Genomic DNA, 27,111 nt, shown 5'->3' on the forward strand with positions numbered 1-27,111 from the left:
GCTTCTCAAAGGAGCTGTGGCTCAAAGCCTGGACTTGAAACTGAGACCCCAGATCCCATTTTTTCTCTCTTGGGTTGGAGGCAGCAGCACCTCAGTTGAGGACTCCAACTAAAGCAGGAGCTGTAAGCCCAGAGAAGCTGCCCCCCAGGAAAGTCAGGGACAGAGTCCCGGCAGGGCCCCATCCACCAGTGACCACTGGAGCCCACCAATGTGGGGGAAGCTCATCATCCCAGAATGGCCTCCTCGGAGGCAAGGCCTGGCTCATCTTGGTCAGTGTATCCCCAGTGCTGCTGGGTAGAGGAGGTGACTGACCCTTAGGCTGAACCCAAAAACCAGAGCCTGGGGCAATGGGGCAGGGAATAGGAAGTGGATTGTAAAACCAACCCAGAGGGACTGCACAGCCAGCAGACAATGTTAGTGCAGCCCTGTGAAGGGCAAGCTGCACCCTGGAAAGGACCTATGGGGTCCGAAATGTGTTGATAAATTCTAAGACTTCATCTCATTTGATTCTGCCTGGCGCACAGGTCAGCCAGGGTCTTTGGTTTGTTTGTTTTGGTGAGGCATTTGGGGTTAAGTGACTTGCCCAGGGTCACACAACTAGTAAGTGTCAAGAGTCTGAGGCCGAATTTGAACTCAGGTCCTTCTGAATCCAGGGCCGGTGCTCTATCCACTGCACCACCTAGTTGCCCCAGCCAGGGTCTTTGGGAACTCTGCCTCCACCAGCCATGCAGCTGGCTCTCCCTCTCAGCTTTGGATGCTCAGGCACTCTGGGGCACTCTGGGGGAGACCCACTTGCAAGCTGATGCAACCCTGAGTTCTGGAAGACCGCTCCAATCTCTGGCATGGCGATTAGCAGCCCAGGCTGGCTGTGCAGTGGTTAGACTCCTGTGCTGCTGTGGCCCTCCCTAACGACAATAGAAGGAGGCCCCAGCCCAGACAGGAAAGCCAGAAGTGAGTCTGTGGGGTAAGAAGCCTCCCTCCTTCCTCCCCTCCCTCCAGCTGTCAGAGCTGACTACTGAACCAACTGTTTTGTCCCCAAGAGCCCACTCAAGAAGAAACCGCTTCAATTACTACCCAGGCTCCTGATTCTCCATGGAGGAGCTCCTGCCCTTGGTAGCCCCTTTCAAGGTTTAATGTACAATTAATCAATCGTTACGTAGTTAATTAGTTGACTATTAATTAAATATGCATGGAGTTCAGTGAGGCTGAATGCCCAGATCCATCCCTGGGGCTCCAAGACCGAGGCCAGCAGCTGCACGCCAAGGTAAGAAAACAGGGGGGAGGGTCAGGGAGGGGTGGCAGGGTGAGAGAGCCAGATCCCCAGGTTCCTGGTGTCTGGGCAGGCACAGACTTCTGGGGCCACCATGAGATGGGGCATCTTCCACCAGCCTGGGGCATGGTGGGGCTGGGGAATGGGGTGCTGGGCAGGCCCTTCGGGCAGGCTCAAAGTCTGCAGCCCTTTACTCAAAGAGAGAGGGGACAAGGGCTCCAGGCTTGTCGGCCCCTGACCTGCACCCACCCCCAGAATGGGAGAAGTCTAAGGTCAGAGGAAGGTGGTGGGGAATGCAGGCAGGCGTCCCCACCCAGGTTCCAGGTCATCCTTCTGACCACACTGGGCTCTCTCCAGCTCCTTCAGGGCCTATCTAGTGTCCCACCTCTCTGTTGGTCTCCCTCAGTTTGACATGTGCGTGCATGTGTGTGTATGTATGTGCGTGTGTGTGTGAGCCTATGTATATTCTCGCGGTGAGTAAAAGAGGGGTGCTCAGGTGGCCTCTAAGCCAGGACTCTAGAAGCGCCCCCCCCATCCCCCACCCTAGGTTACTGCCTTTCTTCCCCCTCCCGTCACAGGAGCTGATGGAACATCCCCAGTGTGTCCATCAGGATGGATAAGAAGAAGCTGCCATGGAGGGGGGATCCCCTCACTGGGTGACTCCTCACTGGGGACCCTGGTTCGGGTGGGGCTGGCCTCCAGGCCTCCAAAGCCCTGCCAGCTCTGGCGATCTTGGGTACAGTGAGAAATCCCATCAGCTGTACCCACTTCTTCCAGGGCTAAATTAATTGGCTCCACCTCAGGGTAGGAGTCCCGCATTTCTTGGCTTCATCTAAATTCATGCCTTAAAGTCAGGTCCTCGGGGTAGAATCCAGGTCTGGGGGCCCAGCCCTAGCCAGTGGTGATAGCAGCAATGGGGTGGGGAGGCATGGCGCAGCCTTCCATGGGGCTTGAAGGAGGACCCAGAACTGCAAGGGGAGAGAGGGAACGGAGGAGGGAGAAGGGAAAGGAGAGGGAGGAGGAAGGGGGAGGAGGAGGGGACAGGGAAGGCACGGTTTGGGATCAGACTGAATCACAGCCATGTCCTGGTCTCCTGGCTCATGGGTCTAAACCCTTAAGGAGAAGCCTCAGCATCGACACCTCAGGGTCCCCCGGGCTCCTGGGAGACCAAAGTGCACCAAAGCCAGGCCCAGTCCCTGGGGGACACCTTTCACTGCAAGGGTCAGAAGCAGTGGGTTGGCCTTCATGGAAGGGTCTGCAGGGTTGATCAGGCCAGACACCATAGGGAGGGACTGGGGGGCTGCTGCAGCTCTGGTTCAAGCCTGTCACCCACCCTCACCCCCTGGGGTGTAGGCTTCTCCAGAAGGGGGCTCACTGTGGCCTACGAGACCACCCCAGCAACAGCCACAGCTGCCAAAGGGGCTCAGTCGCCCCTGACTGGGGGCTAATTCCAAGCCTTCCCCAATTGGCCCCTGTTGCAGGAGACTTCCAGGAAATGACCCAAAGGGGTCAGCATGTTGTGCTGTGGCCCTGGCTTCCACTTCCATTGGCACATGCAGTGTTTGGCACCTTTGGATAGCAGGGCTATGAAGATGGTCCAGAAGGCATTGTCCAGTCTAACATGCAGGGGGGAGGCTGTGCATCCGGCCCCCAGAGGATCTCCTAGGTCCTATGGACTGAAGGGGCCCAGAGCTCCTTCATCTCCACTGGCCACCCACATACCTACCTCTGCCCAGGAGCAGCAGAGGGCAGTGTGCCACTCAGTGTACCACCCCAGGGGCATGGGTGAGTGCTCCCCAGGTCCCTCTCCATCCTTTCTCTCCTGGGTACCAATGTTGGGAGAGTGCCACCCTCCCATCCCTGCCCTAGGAAGGTTCCTAGGTTAGGAACACTGGCCCCTTGTTAGCCAGCACAGCCTAGCTAACAGATGAATATTGTCTTCACGACTATGCCACAAACGGACAGATGACCACAAAGAGCAATGGCCCACACTGGGGACCACTGGGGACCACTGGGTCTGTCCCTTTGTAAGGAGGAGCCCCATAGCCCCCAGCCCAGCTTGGTAGTGACTGTGCTCAGACAAGCCCTGAGACAAGAGAACAGCTTCATGTTTACACGAGAATGAGAGCAGACAGACGGACAGAACAGCATGGCCATGCCCATGCCCAGGTATGGAGAGGCTAGGCTGGCAGCATCCCAGTGCCAGCCCAACTTACTTGGAAATGAGAGAGAAGGCCCGGGAGCAGATGGCAGGGCAGGGCACGAACTGGGTGAGGACTCTGCCCAGAGCTGCGGGGAAGTGGGCACGGGTCACCTTCTCCAACACAGAGCTGAAGGTATGGATGTCAGCCGCCTTGCAGCCTGGGTCACCATTGCCAGTGTCCAAGATGTTGCCTCCGTGCAGCACCAAGAGGAGGACGTGCGTTCTACAAGCCCGCTGCTGAGAGCCTCCCTGGAGGGTGAGGAAGACAGGAAGGCATAACCAAGCCCTGCCCCCTCTGCCCTGGAGAAGCGGCTGGCACAGGGCAATATGCCTGCCCACAGTGGGGTTGGAATTGTGGAGAAGGACATTTCAGGAGGGAGAGGTCGCTCCTAACCGGGCAGGGTATCAGGAAAAACTTTGTAGAGGAGGGGCTACTGAGGCTGAGTTGTGAAGGAAGGTGAACTAGGCACAGGGCACAGTCAGGAGACAGTGGGACAGGTTTAGGGAGTTTGGCTGGACAGAGGAGGAGCCAGACCGTGGGGTGCCTGTATACCAGATAAGAAGTTCTGTTCAAACCTAGAAGAAATGGGGAGCCATGTAAGGTTTCGGAGGAAGGGAGTGGATTATAAATCATAGAGCTAGTGCCGTGAGGGACCTCAGAGGCCATCTAATCCAAGGATAGGAAACTGAGGCCTGGCATGGTCACATGACTCCTCACTTGGCCTGAACTTTAGGAAGATTACTTCAGACTGTGCAGCAAGTGGCAGAGAGTGGGAAGGGAGACCTGTTACGGTACCATATGAGACTCTGGGTGAACTAGGCTGGCAGCCTGAGAGGAGATGGAATTAGTGTCCACCTTTGGAGGGCTCTGGGCCAGAGGCAGGGACATGGAGGGCTGGGGGCTAAGAGGAAAGAGGGTTCTGAGGCTTCAAGTCTCTGTGACTGGGGAGGGGGAGGGTAAGAAAAAAGGGGAGGGGGAGACACCCGGGGCCAAGGGAGGGCTTTCCTTCTCCCTGGAGTCGCTTGTCCCCAGGCCTTCAGCCATTCCATCTGACTCTGCCTCTGTCTGGCTCCTCTTCCCTCTGCCTCTCTCTGTGTCTCTGTCCAGCCCCACTTTCCTCTGCCTCCAGCCTCCTCTTCCCTCTGCCTCTCTCTGTGTCTCTGTTCAGCCCTCTCTTCCCTGTGGCAGTCTCTGTCATGCCCCCCACCCCATTCATTTGTCATCTCTCTGCAGATGACTACCAGCTCCATGTCCCCAAGCCCCAGGTCCCCATCACCAAATCCTTCTGAACCCTCCCTGCCATGGTCCTCTGGCACCTCTGAACAACTATGTAAAAAACAGAGTTCATTGGCCCCCTGTTCCCGCTTAGGGTGGAGCCAGCCCTCATCACTGGCTTATTGCAGTAAGTGCCTCCTGCCTGGTCTCCCTGGCCTCCAGTTCCTCCATTCAGTCACCAAGAGAATCTTCCTAGAGCATAAACCCAGGTGTGTTCAAGACTTACTCTAGAGCCTCCCACCCAGGGGAGAAAGTAAGGGTTTCCCTATTTGGGCTGAGGTTTGCTCATTTGTAAAATGGGGGTCATAGGCACACCCCACCTCAGGCATGTGAAGAGAAGCTCTTTGTGAGAAGTGAGCTATCATGTGCCTCCCCTGCCCTCAAACATGCTGTGACTCCCTAGTGCCTCTAGAATCAACTATAAACTCCACACTTAGCATTCCAGGGGTCTTCATAAAGGATAAAGAGGCCTTGTGCACCAGGGATCTGATAGGGCAGGCATTAGCCTCGTCATCGATGTAGCCTCCCTTCCCCCATATCCCTCTCCCCCCACTGCAGCTTGGATAGAGCCAGGGAAAGCCAGCTGAAGGCAGGACAGCTCAGTGCAGGGAAAGAGTTAGAGTCTGACACCCAAGAACAGGGCCCTGGCTCAGATGCTCCTATATGTGCTACAGAGTTCATGTTTGCACTGCAGGACCACCCACCTCAGAATCTTCATGGATCTCAATGCTGCCTTGGGCTGGAAATTTCTGTCTTCTCAAAGAAACTCGATATAATTCTCCTGTGTGGTGGGAGGAGAAAAAGAAGACCAAATGTCTCTGCTTACACATCACACTTTGTGGTCTGTTTATGGAAGGTGTTACCTCCATGGTTATGCCCTCAAACCAACACCAGAGGGTGCTCACTCCCAGGAAAACCCAGGCTCTCTCTGGTTCTCAGAGAGCTGGCTATCTCCATCCTCTAGCTCAGTGGTTCTCGAAGTATGGTTCATGGACCCCTGGGGTCCAAGATCAAGTCTATTTTCATAATAGCCCTAAGATGTTCTTTCTACAAGCCACCTAAACAAGTTCTCTTTGGGGTCTTCAATAATTATTGAGTGTGGGGGGCAGCTAGGTGGCACAGTGGATAGAGCACCAGCCCTGGATTCAGGAGGACCTGAGTTCAAATTCGGCCTCAGACACTTAACACTTACTAGCTGTGTGAACCTAAGCAAGTCACTTAATGCCAATTGCCTCAACAAAAAAATACATAAATAAATATTAAGTGTAAAGGGGTCTTGAGACCCCAAACTTTGAGCACTGCCATCCTGACTCTAGCTAGGGACTCATATTCAGACCTCTGAGCTGGCCAGAGGCAGCTCCCCCACACACACACACACAACCCAGGGCCCTGTGTAAGGCAGACCAAGTCCTCCTCAGAGGCATTGAATGCCAGCACTAATGAGGCCAGCCTTTTGTGAAGTAAGAGGACCAAGGGGGCCTTCCTAAGGTGCCAGATGTGGCACAGACATCTCAGTAGGCACCTCCCTGCTGTACTAGCCATGCTGTCTTGTGTAGACCTCTCTGTCCCCACCCCTATCCGAATTTCACTGTACATTCGTTGAAGACCTATGAAGAACACAATCCGCCCTCCAATCCCACTCCAGGGTTACCACTGGCAGCCACACAGGTCCTGGTCTAAATTGGTGTAGGGAGAAAAGGAAGCTAGAAAAGATCCATGCAGTCTGGAGGGAATTAATCCTCAGCATCCTCCCTGCTATTGCCATCCCAGTCCTCCCTCCATGCCTGGGGCACCCCTGGCTAACATATGTTTGTTTCCCTCTACTTGGACATGCTCTTTATGCCATGCCTCAATATGGTGTCTGGAGTGACCCTGGGGTCTCCGAGGCCCTCACAGGAGACATCCCACCCCACAAGCCAGGGCCGTGAATCAGCTGCCAATAGTCCTCCATGAGAGGTGACCACCAGGCAGGCAGTAGGTGATCTGTGAAGCTACTAGAGTCTGGACCATGTGAAGGAGGGGGTACCCCTCCCAGAGGAAGGACCACCAGACAGCCCTATCTGAGCAAGAACTGAGGGGTCTGGCCTTAATGATCAACTTTGCAGCAAGGGTCCAGCAGTCATGAGCTGATGTCTCCACCAGGGGGCATCCTCCTTCGTGGAGTAGAGGACAGGACCACTAGGGACTGATATCTATGGCAAAATACTTTCACTGGAACAATCTTGAAAGGGAGCTAATGCAGTCATTAGCCCAGTTTACAATCGAGGAAACAGGCAAACGGGGTTAAGTGACTTGTCCAGAGTCACACAGCTAGTAAGTGACTGAGGCTGCATTTGAACTGAGGAAAATGATTCATCCTGACTTCAGGCCCAGCACTCTGCATTTTGGCACCACCTAGCTGCCCCTGAGTGTTACATAAATGTCAGTCATCATCATTCCTGGTGGTACACCTGTTTTCCCAAAGCTATAAAGACCCTCACAAGAATGGTCTAAGTCCACACTGAGGGTATCCTTGGTGAAAAGGAAAGAAGAAATCAGAGTTTTTAAGTCCTTTCTACAACAGATTATATCTTCCCAGTCACACTGGGAATGCCTAAATCCTGAGTCAGACATTCTAGGCCTCTACAGCCTGGGACCACCTGACCCATGCAGAATGGTCACCCACCACTCACCTGCACCATGCTAATGCCCACATTTGCCACTGGGTTCAGGACTTGTCTCCTCTGCCAGTCCAGCCCTGTCTTCTACCTGCTGCCCAGCTGTGGCTCAGGGTGCCCCCGCCCAGTCACCTCCTTGCCTACTCAGCAGAGAGTCCCTCTGCCCACAGGAAGGGGGCTCAGACCCAGGTTCTAGTTGAGGAACGCAAACTGCTGGGGCATCCAGATCAGGGTTCCCTCCAGCCATGAGGAGACCTGACTTTATTCCCACCTATTCTCAGACACTGCTCAGTAAGCAAGCTTAGCATCTGCTGAAGGGGCCTCAGGCCCTGGCTTGGCTCAGGAAAGGGGGTCCCTGGGGCAACCATAAGTGAAAACTAGTTGGGTTAAGAGTGCTTTTGTCTTGTTGCCTCAACCTTGCCAACCCTATCATAAAGCATTATTACAGACTTGCTAATGGTCACCCATCTAGGAAATGGCTGAAGTGGGACTTGAACTGTGATCTCCAGACCCCAAAGGTTCCACTGTCTCCTCTCCAGCACCCTTCATCTCCAAGCTGCAGGAGTGTCAGCTTCCTTCCCGCCCCCCCCCCCCATGATATCCCCTTCCCCGCCCCCTCCAGCTGCAAGAAGGGCTATTTTTGCCCATTTAATCACAGCCTTAGGAAAGCTCAAATTGCGTCTGCCATTCCCCTCATTACCAGCGCATCCCGGGGTCCTGGGCCGGGCAGAAAGGGAGGAGAGGGGAGAGAGCAGGATCCCACCACAGAGCCCCAGCCCCCACCCTCAGCACGCTGTCCTGCTCTCTCTGCACTGATCGCCCTCGAGTTAAATGTCCTCTCCCCCACCTCCCCACAGACGACCCCCATCTCCGAACGCGAACCCAGGCTCTCCGTCCACCGCCTCGCCTCGCCTCGCCTCGCCTCGCCTCCCCTCCCCCCACCCCTTCTACAGCCTTGGCCTTAATTGTCCTCCCAGGCAGACAGACGCCTCCTCCAGGCTCTCTCCTGGCTGCTCTGGATCCTCTCGGACTGAATGTCCCATGGGCATCTCAAACTCGACAATCCAAAGAAGGACTCAGCGTCCTCCCCACCCCCCATTCTGTCCACCTCCAAACTTTCCTATTGTGGTTAAAGGCACCGCCACCTACAGGTCACCGAGGCTTACAACCTCCTCAGGGATGCGTCCTAGGGATCCAGGTGCACGTAGTCAGGAAGACCAGAGTTCAAATCCACTCTCAGATTCTTACTACATAGTGACCCTGAGCAAATCATGTAACCCCTGTCTGCCTTAGTTTACTTATCTGTAAAATTGGAATAACAGCCCCTTTCTCCCAAGTTTGTGAAGTGCTTTGTCCAGTGCCAGGAACGTAGCAGGTGTTTAGTAAATGCTAATTCCTCCCGCCCCCCTTGACTCTTCCCTCTCCATCGCCCCCAAACTCAGTCCGTTGACAAATTGTATTGCTTCTCCCTCCAGAGAACTCACAGCGATCTCCCGGTTTCCTCTGACCTTCGAAGGGCCCTCCCATCTAGTTCAGGAAGGGCCGGCTCCCCATTGGCCCCCTAGCTTCCTCCCCAATGCATCCTCTCCCCACGTGCCAAAATCATCCTCCTGAAGCACAAGACTGAGCCTTTCCCCGCCCCCAACCTTGAATGGTGCCTGTAGCGTAAGATGAAAACCTTTCCCAGAGCAGCTCCAACCCCCCCCCCTCCAGCCCCGCTCCCAGGCCTGGCTGCTCCCCACACTCAGCATCCGTCTTGGCCCAGGTCCTCCTCCTCGCCTCCTCATTCCGAGGTTCACTAATGACTCAGCTCAAGCGCCGCCGCCCCCCCCCCCCCGCCCCTCAGGGAATCCTTCCCCGGTCCCTGTGGCTCCCTGGATCTTCTCTAATGATCTCGTTAAAACTCATCCGTTTACTGTTGCACTGCTCCCCCCTCCCCCAATGTAAGTGCATCAAGGGCAGGGCCTATCCCTGTCTCACAGTCCCCGGCATCCCCCAAAACTTGGCTCCTTATGCAGTGGGTGCTTAATAAAACACAACAGTATTGGAATTATGAATTTATAGTCCTAGTTAGGGAGGGCTTAGCATGTGCCAGGCTCTGTGCTAAGAAAGGCTGCCGATCCACATATGAGAAGGGAAGGGAGAAGAAGAGGGGAAGGAAGGGGGAGAGGGAAGGGGAAGGGGAGGGGGGAGGGGAAGAGGAGAGGGGAAGGGGAGGGGGGGAAGGGGCGGAGAAGGGTCGGAAGAGGGAGGAGGAGAGGAGGGGAGAGAGAGAGGAGGAGAAGAAAAAGTGAAGGAAGAGGGAGGAGAGGAGGGGAGGGGAGGGACTGGGACAGGGAAGGGGAGAGGGAGGGGGAGGGGCCAGGGAGGGGGGGCGGGGGCGAGGGAGAGGCCCTACCTTCCAGGAGCAGCCATTCTAACCCACAGGGCACTGGGGAGACCTGCCCAGGGACCTGGGCCCACGTTGTGAGGCCTTCTTCCTCCACTCCCCCCCCTACTGCCTGTTGTGACCTAGAACTGGGGTACCCAAGACCTGTCCAGGAGTAAAGTGCTCAGGAACCCAAGGGGAGCCAGCACTGAGGGCCTGAACGCCTCCCTCCCCACCCCACCGACCTCTAGTTCCCAGAGCTCACACCAAGAGAAAGGAGCATTCCTTCCTCTGGCCTTGCTCCGTCCTCCCCTCACCTACATCATCCCTGCCTTTAACACAGGAGTTAAATCCTAAAGATGCAAGGGGGAGGGGCTGCTCCACACCCCACCCCCTCCAGTGACCCCAGCCCCTCAAGGTCACACGTGGGACGTGGGATGGAGATGTGGGAAAGTGCCAAATCCTAGGGTCCTCCACCCCCTTAGTTCCCCGCCCCCACCTTGACTCAGGGACTCAATCCGACTAGAGTCAGCCTACGGGGGGATTGGGGAGGAAGAGGGTCCGGGCCCCCCTTAGTTGCAGCGGCTGCAGCAGATGGGGCGGGGGCGGGGCGAGGCTCTAGCCCCACCCTAGATGGAGGCTGTTGGTGCCCCACCCGGACCCGCCGCATCCCACACGCCTCCTAGGGGATGGCGGGCAGTTCTGACGTCTGGTGCCGCAGCCAGTCCCCGGGGAAATCAGGGCTCTTCAAGCATCTGCTCCCCCACGCCCGCTGCCGTCGGGAATGACTTAATCCGTCAGGACAAATACGTTCCCACAGCATATGTTGTCAATTAGGAACCGAAAATACGCCCTAATAGACTCCGGGTGCTCTCCCTGCCTCGCCTGCAGAGGAGAGGGAACATCTGCAGAGAAGGACCCTGTCCAGAGAAATGTGAGGGGAGGTCTCAGGGGGCTGGGCTCACAGCAGAGGCCGGGGGCTCCCTTGGAGCCCATAGGACACCCATGGGACAGAAACAGAGACAGTGACAGGAGAGGGAAATGAAGGGGGGAAGCCCCCTCTCCAGGGGAACAAAAGTGACAGAAGGAAGGGGAGGGAGAGGGGGGAGGACAGACAGACAGGGAGGGAAATGAAGAGACAAGAGACAGCCCCCCCCCCGGAAAAAAGTGACAGAAGGAGAGGAGGGGACAAAGGCAGAGACAGACAGACAGACAAAAGAAAGATCTACTCAGGGGAGGTGGGAGAGGGACAGAAACTCAGATCCAAGTTGGGGATTGAGAGGGAGAGAGCAGAAGGGGCTCTGGACATCACTGGAAGCTTGGTGGCAAATGTCTCTGATCAGGTCTGTCTGTCTATCTTCCTGTCTGCACTCCAGGCTCCATTCATCTGGTCTGAGAGCCCAGCAGCCTGGGTGAGGTGGCCTTCCTGTCTTCTCTGGCCTGAGGGTCTCTGCCCCAACACTCAGTATGTCTGCCCCCAGCGGAGGTTGTCCCGGACCCTCTTAGCAAGCATCAGCTCTGCCCCTGCAGTGCCCCAGGCCCAAAGGATCTCAAAGTGGCCCATTCCTTGGTCCTCCACCCACGTGGTCCCAACCCTGCCCGGCCAATGAGCCCACTCCAAGTGCTGCCTTTGCAAACCATCCTGAGGCCCGCTGCCTGAGCCAGCTCCTGACCCTGCCCTTGATCAAGGTGTGCCATGTCTTAGGAGAAGGCCTGTTGGTGCCGGGAGCACAGGACGTGGGACCAGGACAGGTGGGAACCTGTCCTGGGGTGGGGTGGGGGGGGCTGTAACCACCAGGAGCCTGGGGGCCTTCCCCTCCCCTGACAGCTACATGTGCTCCTTGGCTTCTGGCCACAGGACAACTTTGTCGGGAGAAGCTTCTTTCCTGGGGCCTGAAGGCCCCAGAGCTGAGGTGAGTCCAGACCCCCTGCAGTCCCAAGAGTCATGGCATCTACCCTTCCCCTTGAGCCCACCCAGAGGACAAATCTGGGACCCTGGCAGACATTGCAGCCCCCCCCCATGCCCCTTTATTTCCTTGGTTCTCCTCCAACACCAGGCTGATAACTTGAGGGCTGGGGGGGCTGGGCCTGTGACCCCCCTGTACCCCAGCTCAGGCCAAGTCATCCCTGGGGTCCTGCTGCTTTTTCACTGGAGGTGAGAATAACCAGAAAGCAGAAGCATCCACAGGAAAGCAACCAAGTCAAAGAGAAATCAGGACTGGACTCACGCTGCTTTTCCTGAAGGACACTGGACGTGCAGAGCCCAGACCCCGTGTCTCCTGTGGGAAGACAGAAAGGGAGCCACATTAGGACTTTGGTTATAGCCTGGGGTTTTCTGGACCCAAAGGGGTCAGACCCTGAGTGTGAGACCACTCCCCTCCCCTGATATCTCCTCCCTTCCCCTCCCCTGGTATACCTTCCCTTCCCCTTCCCTGGTATCCCCTCCCTTCCTTTCCCCTCCTCTGTTATCCCCTCCCTTCCCTTCCCCTCCTCTGGTATCCCCTCCCTTCCCTGGTATCGCCTCCCATCCCCTTCTCTCCCTGATCTCCCTGCTCCCCACCACCCCACCTTCTCCAAAGCAGGGCAGGCCTGATTTTCAAAATCCAACTCAATAATGACAAGAAGGAAGCCTAAAACCCAGTTGTCACCCTATAGAACATCACTGGGCCAGCCCCACATGGCAGCCCCTGGGGCTGCTGGGAGCCCTGACTGCATTCCTTGGGTCAGTTCTCCCACTCATCCCTGTATCCCTGGACATCTGAGAAGCAGGACACCCATTTCTTTACCATTGAACTCAGTTCAATGGCCATTTAAAAGCACCTACTGTGTGCCAGACTCCATGATAGCCCATGGAGAGAGAGGCAAAAACCAGACTGTTCCTGCCCTAGGGAGTTTACAGGCCCCGGGGAGGATGCCCCAGTGTACCCACATATAGTCACAAAGCCGTGGAGGGCCTCATGGAAGAGGCAGTGCACACACAAGAGGGGGCCGAGTGAGCACAGGCTCGGAGGTGGGGGGTGCAGGCTTCTGTGAATGGAGCAGAGAGTGTGAATGAAGCCAGGAAAGATGGCCCGGGGAGGGGGGGGAAGATTGTGGAGCCCCTTCAGTGCCCTCTTGGAGGGCAGAGAAATGGTGATGTTATCGGCCTTCGTTTCCGAAGCTTATCCTTGTTGGGGAAATGAGCCTCTTGTGAAAAGTTCAGCAAAATGAGAACCACATTCAACAAAAAAACTTTAATAGCCAGGAAGGCCCAGCCAGGCTGCCTGGAGTCCTTTGGTCCTTGGAGGCCCGGTCTTCAAGAACACCAGCTTGACCCCACCCTCAGTTGGCATAGGCGGGGAGCCTGGGCCAGGCCCCAAAGGAGAAAGCATAAATCCTAGAGGGAGATGGGGGCAGGCTTCCTGGAGGAGGAGGTGACACCTGAATGGGCCTGGGCTGGGCTGGCCTGGGCTGGGCCAATGGCCAATAGTATGAGAACAAGTGCATTCCATTCCCCCAGATAAACTTCCCAGGGGGCCCGGGGAGAAACGTGCCGGCCCTGACTGGGTCCACAAGGAATCTAGAAATAGCTTCCTGCTGCACGGCCCATTCGCTGACTTCTGGTGGGAAGCCAGCCTGAAGTGGCTCCCCCTCGGCTCTGCCTGTACTTTCCCTGAGAAAGTTGGAGTTCTCAGAAGAGCTGGCGGGGGTGGGCAGCAGCCCCAGGAGCCCACTGGGGAACCAGGGGGTGGGAAAAGAGCCTGCCTCCGGGCAGGAGCCAGGCCTGAGCTGCTCACACACATTCCTCTGTGAATCCAGCCTCCTCAGCCATGCTCTCTGCCCTGGCCCGCCCTCCACTGGAGGGCTCAGCTGCCCTTTCTGCTCAGATTTCGAAGCAGAGCCCCTCAAAGAGAGGTCCAGAGGTCCAAGGCTGGCCCCTGGCCTCTGCAGCTGGGCTTTGGCACTACACCCTGCTCCCCCACACTTCTCAGGACTCCCATCCTGCCCAGTCTGCCTGGAGGCAGGTGATTGTTAGCCTGTGACTTCACCTCCCATGGGAGCCCCCCACCCCCACCCCAACCCAGGCCTCAGAGGGCCTAGGGCCAGGGCAGCCCAGGAAACGGAGACTTTCTCCAATTCCCAGTCTCAGATCTGGGCAGACCCAGAACCCAGAGCAGCGAGTGATGTATCCTCAGGAACCCCAGGATTCCTTCACTTTGGGGTGTCTCAAAGGCCAGGGTGGCAAGCCTCCCCCCTCAGCTGGGCTCTGCATCTGCATTGGGGGTGCGCATGGCAAACAGATAAGCCAGAACTGGCCTCCTCTACCATCCACTTCATTGAGGCTACCTTCCCTGTATGGACAGGGCAATAATCACACCTCAGTTGGATGGTGCAAGGCTTAAATTAAATGGACTGGAAGTTCCTTGGGATGCAGGCCCTCCACAAGATCTGATTATGACCCATCCACTCAGTGCAGAGGGGAGGGATGGAGAGCCACCAGCTGCATTTGCAGAGATTGCCAAGAGATACTCAAGGCAAGGCATTTAGGGTGGTGGCAGAGAGGACCCGTCCGGGGACAAGAGCATGCCATGATGACCACTAGTTCCGCTCACACACTCTCCTGAGTCCTGGGCATCATGTCACCATAGGGACTGGGCTATAGCGGGGAAGGAGGTGAAGTTACAGGCTAACAGTCAGCAAAAGGAAGCCCTGGGCCCACGAAGCCCTCCAGCCACTTTTCTGAGTACCAAGCACTGAGGGGACAAAGGAAGATCCAATGCCTGCCCTCAAGGGGCTGCCAGTCTAATCAAAGACAACCTGCAAATGACCAAGCCGCAGAGAAGGCCATACACCAACAGAGAGAAAGTGTGAGCTATTGGGTGACAGGGAAGGTGTCCTGGAGAAGGGGGCCAGGGAAATCAGGAGGCAGGAGAGCAGCCAGGGACGAAAACAACCATCCTTCCCGGCAGCGCTCTGGCTCCCCTCAAGACTGAGCCCGGGACTTCAGCCAAGGTTTGCCCAGGCCAGAGATGCCGGGACTGTCACCCCCTTGTTCCTGCAGCTTCAGGACGCACGGCCCTTCAGAGCTACCTGCACCAAAGTTAATTATAGGACCAAAGACCCCTGCTCTTTTTCCCAGGAAATGTGTCCTTGTATCTCCCTCACGGTCCTCAGAGGCTGCTGGGGTCAAATTCTCTGAGATCCCCTGCACTGACATTTCTGTAGCAGCTGGAGGGTGAAGGACATGGAGTTCATGGTGTGGAGTGGGGGGTCAGGGATACTGTGGATCCTGGAGAAGGCTCAGGGAGTCAGGGGAGCTCCCTACAAGCATCCAAAGGCTGTCAGATGGAGGAACGAGCCTCATCCTGGCTGGCCCTGGAGGGCAGTACCATGACTACTGCAGAGAAAGCTACAAAAGGGAAGCCAGCAAAACCATCCTAACCAGGAGGGCTGCCCTGAGCACATCGGGAGGCGGCCTCGGGCAGGGATCCCTCTTGGGATCTGTCCTGATGGAGAGTATTCACCCTCTGTTGGCACAGGGGCAAACAACAACGCCATCCCTCCCCGCTCCCCCAGGCTGTTCCCCACTCCTGGGAAAACGCATGATGGGGCAGAAGGTCTTGATGCTATGGGATGACCCAGCAAACCTTAATCCCCAACCAGCCCTGGCCACTAAGGTGGCTCTCAGGCACAGCCTTGGGCCACTAGCTGCCACTTTGGTTTTCCTACTGTGAACGCAAGTGACGGAGATGTCCAGCCCAAGAGGCAGCCAGATGCATTCGAGAGGCCAGGAGCTCCCGGCACCTTCCATGAGAGCTAAGGCAGGAGGGAGTGGCAGCAGGGCCCCCCTTGGAGACAGGTAGAGGAACCCCAAGGTGTCACAGGCTTGTCAGAAGATGTGACTCATGGAGGATTTGGTCAGACAGTGCAGAGCCAAGGTGATATGAAATGCCAGGTCAGCAGTTGCATAGATAGTGTGAGATTCTGCGTTCTCTTGTCTGCTTTAGCATGTGCAATCTCTCAAATGATTCAGCTAAAACTTCCAATATTAATCTTTACCACAAATAATTTTTACCACAATAGATAAAACATTGACCAAGGGCCAAATTCTGGGGACACAAAAACATATATTCAAACCAGACTGTCCTTGCCCTCCAGGATCTCCCACGCTAATGGAGGAAGATATCACATAAAGGAGCCACAGTATAAGAAAAGAGGCTGACCCTTCTCCCTCTTTGAAGGTCAGCCACAGCTCATATGCCTGAGTGCAGAGCAGAGGGTGAGCACCCCAGCCTCCTGGATCCCACAGCCATTCGTTGCCTGTGGGAAACTGTTTAGATAAGAATGATCCCAAGGACATTCCCACCACTGGAGATGCAGCTTGGAGCTCACATCTAACCTAGTGAGGAAAGGAGGGAGGGAGGGAGAGAAGGGAGGGAGAGGGACAAGGAAGGCAAGGGTGTCATCACATGGAAGGGTGCCAGGTTATTACCCTATTTTTACTACACAATTGGCAAGGGATGTTTAATGTTGAGCAAAGACTGGATGGCAGGTTGTTGGGTCCTTGGTCAGGTGGGGATTGGACAAGGTGCCCTTAGGATTCTGTGACGGATTCTTTAATGTATCCAGAACAGAAGTAGAGATGAGGTAAGCTGTTACCATGGAGTCAGGAGCAGCTGAGAGCAGGAAAACAACGCCCTTTCTAGGATAATGCATCATCATGGAGCCTGGGGACCATGCTGCCCACGGAGGACCATAGCCTGAGGAAGCACCCAAAGAGGAAGCAGGAGCCTTGGATGTCCCACTTCTGCAGATCCTGTCACCATCCTTCTTCAGGACACTTTCTAATACTTGAGCCGTCAGAGATTCCAGGAGGTGAATAAACCAAGTCTAAGAGGCATGTCTGCTACTCACAGGAGGGAGTCTTTCCATTGTCACCAGCCTCTGTTCTTGACACTTCTGAACTTGTCTAGTGAAGGGAAAGATGTGCTGAGATGCTGTGATAAGATTTACCCAGAGATAAGCAGGAAAAGCAAATGAGTCTATCATCCTGTGGGGAGCCTGTCAGCACTTATCTCAGAGAGAAAATGGCCAGTGCGATGGCAGCGCAGGAGGTGTAATTGGGGCCAGGGGCCAGGGGCCAGGGGCCAGGCACAGATCCACTTGTATTTGAGTCTGGGGATGAGATAGCATGGAATGACTGAGCTGCAAAGGCTGAGCCCCAGAGGCTGAGCCCTAGAAACTGAGCAGAGATCCTGCTGCTGCCGAGCCCCACAGACTGAACCCCACAGACTGAACCCCAGAGGCTGAGCTGAGATCCTGCTGCTGCTGAGCCCCAGAGGCTAAGCCCTAGACTGAGCCCCACAGACTGAACCCCAGAGGCTGAGCCCCACAGACTGAGCCCCACAGACTGAACCCCACAGACTGAACCCCAGAGGCTGAACCCCAGAGGCTGAGCCCCACAGACTGAACCCCAGAGGCTGAGCCCCACAGACTGAACCCCACAGACTGAACCCCAGAGGCTGAGCCCTAGAGACTGAGCAGAGATCCTGCTGCTGCTGAGCCCCACAGACTGAGCCCCACAGACTGAACCCCACAGACTGAGCCCCAGAGGCTGAGCCCCAGAGACTGAGCTGAGATCCTGTTGCTGCTGAGCCCCAGAGGCTAAGCCCTAGACTGAGCCCCACAGACTGAACCCCAGAGGCTGAGCCCCAGAGGCTGAGCTGAGATCCTGCTGCTGCTGAGTCCCAGAGGCTAAGTCCTAGACTGAGCCCCACAGACTAAGCCCCAGAGCTAGGTCCTAGAGCCTCTTGGGGCTTAGGCCCCAACCCAATCTAACAGGAATTAGGATGTGCCCTCCAAGCTGGTAGTCCTAGGAAGTGTTATGAAAGGAACAGGGCCCTGGGTTTCTTCAGAGGGAGGCTGAGAGGAGTCAAGAACACATGAAAATTGTTGTCTCTGGGGGAATGGCACCCTTGGAGTCCTGGAGATTTCTACAAGAGAATCTGCTTGTGAGGTTAGATATTAGAGCCTCAGGTGGCAAGGTGGGAGCAAGGACAGTCACCAGGCACTTCGGCAAAGCTGAGAGGCTGGGGGAGGCTGGAAGAGGCTGGGGACAGGAACAGAAATGTGTCATTACTCACTTCTGTGAGTCCCAGTCATGACCCCTGGCCCTCCCTGGCCCAAGAGAGCTATAGACTCCTAGGCTTGGAAGGGGCTGTGTGGTCATTGAGCTGACTGAGACGAGGACCTACAGAGAAGGTGGACTAACAGTCACAGCTGGACAGGGCCAAGCTGATAGTGGCCTCCCAGAGCTACTGACAAACCCTGGTTCTGCCCTCTGGGACCCAGCAGAACAAGGTCCCCTCAGTGCAGTTCCCCAACACTGGACTGCCTTGCTGATCATTCAAGAGTATCATCCTGTCACCGGAAAGTCTTCTCATAGAAGACTCTGAGAGGAATATGTGGGGGCCACAGGGTCTCTGAGTCAGCCATCAGGAACATGGGCTGCTTTCTGTGAGGTGCCATGTCCAAGGACAAGGAGGGGGTTCCTTGACCTCTGTCTCAGCCAGAATCTCATGTCTGGGCTTTGGGGTCAGCTCTGGGCTGAGCTAAAATGTGCCCAGAGGATGGCAATCAGAGCAGTGAAGGGACTTGGGATCCTGCCAGATGAGAATTATTGGGAGGAACTGGTGATTATGAGTGGGGTGGGGAGAAGAAACACCCTGGGGAGCAAGGATGGACACTGGCTTTGGGGTTTCACTGGGCTGCCACATTAAATGCCTACAACAAAATACCCAGGATTACAAAGGAAACTGATTATAGTAAAATTCCATGGCCAGTATTTTTGTTGTTTAAAAAACAAACCAGGGCAAGGCCTCCTGGATAAAGGCAACGAGTGCTGAGGTCTCCAGAGCCCTAGGGGAGGGGGCAGGGCCAATGCACCACCTGGAGGCTATGGGGGAGGGAGCCACCGGCTGGTCTGCCCCAGCAGTGGCCTGGGAAGTGGCCAACTCCAGGCAGCCCTCCCTTCATCACGTGCCTCTTCCCCAGGGTGCAGGCAGGGGTTCAGTGCAGTGTGGGGTCTACATCTCCCTGGGGGCAGCCACTGAAGCTCCCACCTGCAGACTCCACAGTCACCCTCACTAGTCCCCACGTCCCCAGGTACACATCTACTCTTCACCCTGCAAACAGCCAGCCAAGAGTCTTCCGCCTCCTCTGGGCTCATTCCTGGGCTTGTGGGCTCAACCCATTCTAGAGGTTTCCATCTGCCTGCTTCTTATCTGACTGGCTTTGCATGAGATCTCCGCTCTACAACCTTCCAGCTTAAGCCCTGGGGAGGTCAGTAATGACTGAAAACCACAGCAGACCCTGGAGGTTTTGTGCTGCGGTGGGGGGGGCGGGGTTTCCATCATTGGTTTTTCTACTTTACAGAACAGAGACAGTCCTGACAAGTTACCTCCAATCTCTCCACTGACTTTCATCAAATTATTAGAGACCATTTTTGTAGCGAGGGCGGGGGGGGGGGGGTGTGTGGAAGGAGAAGTGGTTCCAAGGTGCAATCAAATCCCATTTAATAAGGCTTTGGAAACAACATCACAGGAGGGAAATGAGAATTGTATGATAAAATACTAGTAATACTTCCAGTCTGGTGGGGGTGCTTCTTCTGCAGGAGTTCCCTACAAATATTACCAATTAAATCACGGCTCACAGTGAACAAGCGAATCTGTTCTTTTTCCCCTGAAAGGGTCAGGTTGAATCTGAGATGTGAATGTCTGATCTGATCTGGGTGGAGCTGTCCAGTAGGGAGGGAGGAAGAGGGAAGAGGAGGAAGAGGGGAAAGAGAAGAGGACACAGAGGGGGAGGGGAGAGGAGAGATGGGGAGAAAGGAGAGGGAGAAGGAAAGGGGAGGGAGAGGGAAAGAGGAGAGAGAGGGAAAGGGGAGGGAGAGGGAAAGGGGTGGGAGAGGGAAAGGGGTGGGAGAGCAAGGAGAGGAAGAGGGAAAGGGAGGAGGGGAGGATTAGGGTTAGGGTTACGGTTAGGGTTAGGGTTAGGGCTGCAGATGTAGCTTTGAGAGTTATCCTCAGAGAAGTAAAGTAGTTGAACCCACAGATGCTGACAAGGGCATCCCCAGCTGTCTTCCCAGACTCTTTGAGGGAGAGAATGCCATGAGGTGGGAAGAGCAGACCACAGGGGAGCTGAGGGTCTGGAAGGTGGGTTATCACAGGCCCTCTTTCCAGTGAGGCTAACTGCAATACATCCCTGCCCAGGCAGCCAGTTCCTCTCATTCAGAACTGTGGTGACCTTCAGCTCCATCCTGCATTCAGCCCATCCCAGGACCTTTGCTATGGGGACAGAATGCCACCCCCCCCCCCGCCCCTAGCCTTGCCTTCCACCAGCCAATTGCCAAGGGTGTATGGATGTGTGGTATTGACCTTCAGTCAGGCCCAGAAATGAACCATTAACCTGGGCAGAGGACAGCTAGGTGGCGCAGTGGATAAAGCACTGGCCCTGGATTCAGGAGGACCTGAGTTCAAATCTGGCCTCAGACACTTAACACTTACTAACTGTGTGACCCTAATCTTTGGATCCCAAACCACATGACAAAAATAAATGGAAGCCAAGAGAACCAAGGAGAGGGTGGGAGGATACCTGGCTGCTCAGGATGTGCCCAAGTCTGTGGGTATGGGCCCCAAGGAACTAGGGGACATGTTGATGCTGTTTGGAAGAGCTAGAGCTGGAGAGGGGCATGCCCAGAGCAGAGAAGGGTGATGTCTCCAGGAGTCAGGAGAATGGAACTGGTTTACTCCCGAGGCCCAGGAACTGGGCTTTGCTACCAAGTACATTACAAGAGGAAAGTTAGGAAAGACAGAACAGGTCACATCCGACTAACCCCATTTCCTTTTTGGTTGGGGTTACTAGACTAGGAGATCCAGGGCAAGGTTTTAAAAATAGTTCACCTAGATTTTAGCAAAGCATCTGAAAGAGAGCCTCCTGCTAGCCTCTCATGAGCAAGATAAAGAAAAGTGGGCTGGACAGCCACACAATTAGGTGGGTTCAAAGAATACGACCAAGAGTAGCCACTGGGTGTTCAATGTGAGCTGGGAAGGGGGTCTCCAGAGAAGCTCAGGGATCTGCTCCTTGCCACATAGAGTTGGTGTTTTGTTTTACATTTTTATCATTGTCTTGGCTAAAGGCATAAGTGGCAACTTGTTGAAACTGCAAATGACACAGAGCCAGGTTGGACAGACAACATTTTTAATGCCAGAGTCAGAAATTAACAAGAGGAAATTTAAAATCTACTTGGTCAAGCCAAGAAGCACTGATTAAGCACCTACTGTGTTCCAGGCACTGAGGATGCCCAAACAAGCAAAGGTTCCAACTATTCACTCCATAAAGGCAGGATGGGAATAAGGTGAGCGAACAGTCGATTCCTCAGAACAGGTGGCAGTCAGTGGCCTCCACAGGTGTCAGTGCTGGGACACAGAAGCCCCCAGTGGCCAGTCTTATCCAGCCACAGGCTCAGAGCAAGGAAGCAGGTCATCCAGAACTGGACAACGATGGTCCTTCTGTCTTCAGCCCTGGTCACGGCTACATCCAGCACCTGGATCCTTGTGCTCACATCTGGGGGTTGCTGTCTAGGAAGAACATAGCTAAGCTGGAGTGGGTTCAAAGGAGGAGGGGTCTGGGTCCAGGCAAAGGGCCTGCCTTCCAGAGGAATGGGACATGGTTAACCTGGAGAGGAGAAGCTCAAGAGAACCTGTGCAGGAGGTGTTGGTCTTCTCTGCTTGGCCCGGGAGGGCAGAACCAGCAACAATGGAGGGAGCCGTGAATTTGGAAGGGAATTCAGGTCTGCTGCCCCATCATGGAGCCAGCGGCCCTGGGAGGTGATGAGCTCCCCCTCCTCGGTGGCCTTCAGGGAGAGGCTGGACAAGCACTGCTCAGAGAGGATTCCTGTTCAGGCTCAGGTGGCCAAGCAGACAGCTGAAGTTCTTTCCCTCTGTGATATTCTGTGACTCTGCACTGAGAGGTGAGGAGAGAATGGCCCCTGGCAAAGTGGGGTCTCCTGGAACCCAAGGCTGGTGCCTCATGCTTGGCTGGTGTCCTCCGGGGGTCTATAGCTGGCACGTATGAAGATAATGCTCATGAATGTCACTCTCCAGGAGCCCCCAGGCCATGGGGTGGTGCTTGGTCTGGATGCTGGGGACTCACAGACCATCCTGGATGGACTGAGAAGGGAGAGGGCAACTGCCAGCTCCCATGAATGCTGAGAAGAATACTGACCTCATTTGTGAGTCAATAGGGCACGGAGCTACCTGGGCAGGGGAAGGGCAGGGCCCCACAATTAGACGCTTCGGCTTATGAGGCAGTACATGGAGTTGGGCTGCCAGGGTCACGGACCCAATGGCCTGGCAATCACTCTCCCGTCAGTGGCATGGTCTGACACCTTCCTGCCCGTACTGGGGTCATGGCATTAGGGCTGGGGAGGATGAGTATTTGGACAGGCCAAGAACAAAGGCAGAGAACAGCTGAACAAAAGGACCATTCAGGGGCACAGAGTAATGGGAGCACGGGAGTGGATGAGGCTGGAAATGGGCTCTATGTGCCAGGCTGAAGCTCGACCTTGAAGCCAGCAGAGGGTCACTGGAGATGTAGCATAAGCCCCCAGATCGCTCAATAGGAGGAGGATTTTCCTGACAGGCTGGCCTCTGCGTGCGCGTGCGCGTGTGTGTGTGTGTGTGTGTGTGTGTGTGTGTGTGTGTGTGTGTGTGCGCTGGGGGGCAGGTGTGTTGAACTGGGGGCAGGGTACAGTCAGTTGCTGACCAAGGCTAGAGATAGGAAGGATGACCTCAGAGGCTGGCTGTGGAAACAGGAAGTGATGGAGTCAAGAGCACTTGGAAGGGCTTGGATGAAGCCATGCCTGATGCTGAAAGAGATGCCTAGTGTCTGAGTGGGGGGAGGAGCTGGGATGACACAATGCCCGTCACAGGAGGAAGGTAAGGTGAGGAGGTCAGGACTGGAGGGGTGTCCCTGGCAGACTCATATGATAGAGTACACGTGCAGACTAGTAGCAGCCAGAGAGATGTTGGAGCTGGGGAGCCAGAAACAAGCAATGGTGATGGCTTCCTCCAATATGAGGACTTCTTGGGAGTGAGTGCCCTGCCCCTCCAGGGCTCCTGACACAAAGAAAGGCTGCCAGATGGTCCCCTCAGCCCAGAGTCTGGGCCTCTAGCATCCTGCCTGAAGGCAGAAGGTGAAGAGGCCTCCCCCTAGGCCCCGAGGCCTCCCAGGAGAGGAGAATAATGCAGCCTTGCACCCAGAGTCCTCTGCTTCCAGCCCCTCCCATGCCACTAAGCCTGGGCTCGCAGGCTCCTAGCACCAAATTCAGAATGTCCCCGAGTCTCCCTGGGCCCCTCTCTGAAATCCTCAGCTCCTGGTTACCACTGTGCGGCTCTCTGATGCCCGCCTGCTACCAGGCAGCCTTGCTTCCTCACCCCAAGGTCAGAGAACATAGTGGCCCTCCTCTCTCCAAAGCTCAGTCAAATGCAAGGCTGGGTGCAAGTAACAGATGCTGATTGATTGACAGTCAGGGGCCAAGGAGAAGCTGGGCTGGCTGCAAGGACCAATGGACCAGACCTGAGCTCTCTGGGTAAGTCAAGAGGGAAGGATCAACCCAATGGGAACACAGAAAGTCAGACAAGTCAGGAGTAACTGACCACAAGATGAACAGGACCCAGGAGACTGGGAAGAAAAGCAGGAACAAGAGGACAGGAACCAGAGAGGGTGCTCTGGGGTCCCTCTAAGAGCAAAGAAAGACCACGCTCCTTGGGGACCCCAAGAGGATCAGCGTGTCAGGGAGGGCAGGTGGAATCCTCAGGAACCTGTGGTTTGTGGGGAGGCCCCAGGCCTGGGGACTAGGGGAGACTCAGACCTGATGAGTTGGCTAAAGGAGATTCCTCTTTCCCTTTCTGGGAGCCTGGACCTGCCACTCTCCAGCCTTGGGATGTGCACAACCACAACCGGGAGGGGCCAGGAGGGTCTTACGTGACCTGGGCAGTTGTGGCTGGCTGGTGAGGAGGCCAGGGGCAGTGTCACAGGAAGGGCTTCGTGGCTTAAGGAACATCTGTGAAAGCCCAGGGGCTGAGCCAGTCACTGGGGAAGGTGGCCCCCCCACTAGCTCCTCCAGGGGCTGGGGATGGTGCTAAGAAGGAGGACCAGGAGACAGGGTGTGCAGAATAAGCATCCCACAGCTCCTGTCAGTAACGTGGCTATGGATGACTAATACTCATGCATTTCTCCCATTACCATTACCGGGGCATGGCCACCTCCTCCTTCCTGTCTGTCTGAGGAGCTCACACTCTCTTTCCTTAGGCTGCCTGTCATATCTGGGGGCCAACTAATAGATGTCAGACTCTGATGACTAATGACTCTTAATGAAAAATCAGCCAGGGAAGAGTGAGTTAACAGGCAACGTCCTGGGTGTGACAGATGCCTGCCAGGTCTGGCCCCATGAGACTGGGCCCCTGACCAGAGCCCCCATGGAGTGAGGGGAGTGGGGGGAGGGAAGGGTCCCAGAGGAGAGAGTCCAGCAGAGGAGAGCAAAAGTAAAAATGGAGACTTCTGAGTCTCCAACGCTGGGGGCTAAGGGAGTGGAGGTGATAGAAGAAAATCTGGAGGGGGGAAGGGGGGAACAGCTGCGCTTCTCACCTCATCCTCATGGAAATCTATCTAGAGGCCAAGAGCTGCCAGGCTGTGAAGTGAATGGCCGCTAAGGAAGAGCAGCAGTTCCAGCCCTCCCTCCCCTGTCACTGCATCATCTCAGCAAACCTTCTCCTAGTGCTGGACAGCTCCCTGCATTCAGCCAGGCCTGCAATGAGTGGGGGCTGGAGAGGCAAAGGACCAAAAGACTGAATGACTCCTCTCCCACCTTTCACCCTTGCCACTAAAATGCATCTTTCCCTTGCTCCAGAAACACTGTGGCTCCCTAGTGTCCCTCAGGTCAAACCCCACCCCACAGAAGGTGGTCAGTGCTAGTGCCTTCCCTCCTGTCTCCAGCTTGCTTGTACAGACCTGCTCACAGGTGTCCCCCCCCATTAGACTGGGAGCACCCTGAGGGCAGGGCCCCTGCTTTTACCTTTCTTTACATCTCTGGTGCCCGGCACATCGAAGGGGCTTAATAAATATTGATGGAATGGCTGACTGCCATGGTAGGGGAAGGGGACTCATGAAATAGAGTTTCAACTCATGAATTCAGAACAGCTTAGGCTCCTTGGGCAGGAGGTTCAAGGATGAGTGGGTTAGGTCTACCAGGGCATGTTCTCTGGAGATCCGGTGGTCTGAACGGTACAGCAGCATGGCAAGGAGGTGGCTAGAGTGACCCACTTCACCAAGCATCTAAGAGCCTAAATGGGGTCTAGAATGAGCCTCCATGTCCAGCGTCTCCCTCCTTTCACACATTTTAGAAACCACCTGAGTGTCTTGGCCATGGATGCTAGGAATGGGGGACAGATTCCAGAAGTGGGAGTCAGGAGACCTAAGACCCAGCCCATACTCTGCAAGCAAATCACTGCATAACTCGGGGGGAAGCCAGCTTCTGCCTTCTCCCCAATCAGACGTCCCTCCTGAGGCTATCATAATGAGTTTACAAGACACCTTCCTCACCACAGCCCTAGGCACTCATGAGGGCCAAGGATCTCTAAACCCCTTGGATAGATGAGAAACTTAAGGCCTGAGGAAGAAGTAGATAAAAGGAGAGAAATGAAAGGATGAGAAAGTGAGGAGAAGGAAGAAAGAAGAAAGGGGAAAGGAAGAAGTAAAGATGAAGAAATAGGGGTGGAGGGATCCCAGAGTGAGATGAGCTGTCTGGGGCCTGGCATTGGAGGGCTGCAAGCAAAGGGTGGATGGCCACTAGTCATTGATGTTGGAAGAGGGGATTTCATTCAGGTGTGGGTTGGACTAGAGATCTCTGAGTCTCTGCCAGCTCTGAGGAAGGAAGAGGAAAGGAAGCAGAAATGAGGGGAAAGGAGAAAAGGGAAGGGAACAGGCCAGGCATAAGGGGAAAAGAGAAAGGGATAGCCTGGGTATGGGGATACAAGGAGGCTCCATGCTGGCTGCCTCCTCCCCCAGGCTCCAGGTCACTGGCCATAGGTGTGTGGGGGGGGGTGCACGTGTGTATCCAAGCACTTGTGTTTGTGCATGTGTGTGTATGACCTGATGAGCCTTCCGATGACCTGCTTCCTAGTTCTGTCCCACTCTTGCCCAGCAGGAAAGCTGAGCAGCAAAGGAGGGAGTCTCTGAGCACACCTCTGAGAAGCTGGACATGGGCCAGCACAGGGGAACTTCGCTGGGACACTGCCCCTAGCTGCTTTCTTTCACTAATGAACTAACTGCACGTTGGACATTTAATGTGGAGAAAGGAAATCTATCAGGCCTGGGTTACCTGGGGCAGATCACAACGGGAGGCTGGTTGTACCTTGTAAAGAATCCTTTAGGCCAAAGCAGGTCACTGGACACGAATCGTCCAGTAGCCATTGAGCCCTAGATCCGAGTGTCCCCCAATCTGTCTGGACCGGATGTTGCCACTTTTGCAAGGTCATGATATGGGGCCAGGAGTGGACAGAAGGTTGCAGTCAGCTGACACACCACAGTGGCCAGCCCACAATGAAGATACTACCAGGAGAATGAGGGTGGGATGAAGCCAGTTTGGCTCTCTGTCCACAAGTGCCCCAGGGCCTGCCCTCTGCTGTTGGAGAAGCTTCCCCATCACAAGGATTTCTGCCTTTCCCCAGAGCAGGGGGTGGGGGGAGAGAGGATGAGGCACCATCCATCTCTGTTCTCAGAGCACAGGGATGCAGACAACCAAACCAGGGAAGAGCCCACCAGCCCAAGAACAGGGAGGACCTGGGCCTGGGCAGTAGCAGTGAGTACTGAGAGGGGAAGGAAGTGCAGGGCTGGCTACCCCAGGCTGATCTGGAAAAGGCCTTGGTGGGCCCAGGGCATGGGGCTGGACAAGAAAGAGGCCAACAAGTGGAGGCTCATGAGACCACCAGGGGCCTTCCAGGAGAGGGAGGGGCATGGTCCAAAAGAATGAAGTAGAGAAACAGTGAGCTTGGCACATGCCAGGAAGGCTGAGAAGTGCAGCTGGGTAGACACCCAGGCCTCAGGAAGAAAAGCCTGGGACCAGACCATAGAGGCCAAGGGTCTTGAATGCAGATCCACATTTAAGTCCTTGCCTCGACAATGAGGTACCAATGATAGGTGTGCAAGTAGATAGGAGACAACCAGAGGAGCTTGGGGAACCTGGTCCTTGTATGTGGGATGGACTGGAGGGAAGACGGTCAGGCAAGGGAAGGCAAG

At 55.4% G+C, this 27,111-nt stretch overlaps 1 protein-coding gene across 3 annotated transcripts in view; it reads right to left on the minus strand.

The window, feature by feature from the left end:
• The window catches only part of PITPNM3 (PITPNM family member 3), a 109,872-nt gene that overhangs the window by 34,867 nt on the left and 47,894 nt on the right, over nt 1-27,111 (minus strand). For all 3 annotated transcript variants that reach the window (XM_043995767.1, XM_043995765.1, XM_043995766.1), the window contains exons 4-6: nt 12,003-12,053; nt 5,454-5,530; nt 3,487-3,722 (exon numbers count right to left, since the gene is read on the minus strand). In XM_043995767.1, the coding sequence (XP_043851702.1) occupies nt 3,487-3,722; nt 5,454-5,530; nt 12,003-12,053 (364 nt within the window). The remainder of the gene's footprint in view (nt 1-3,486; nt 3,723-5,453; nt 5,531-12,002; nt 12,054-27,111) is intronic.

The sequence above is a fragment of the Dromiciops gliroides genome, chromosome 3 (genome assembly GCF_019393635.1).
Source record: "Dromiciops gliroides isolate mDroGli1 chromosome 3, mDroGli1.pri, whole genome shotgun sequence".
NCBI lineage: Eukaryota > Metazoa > Chordata > Mammalia > Microbiotheria > Microbiotheriidae > Dromiciops > Dromiciops gliroides.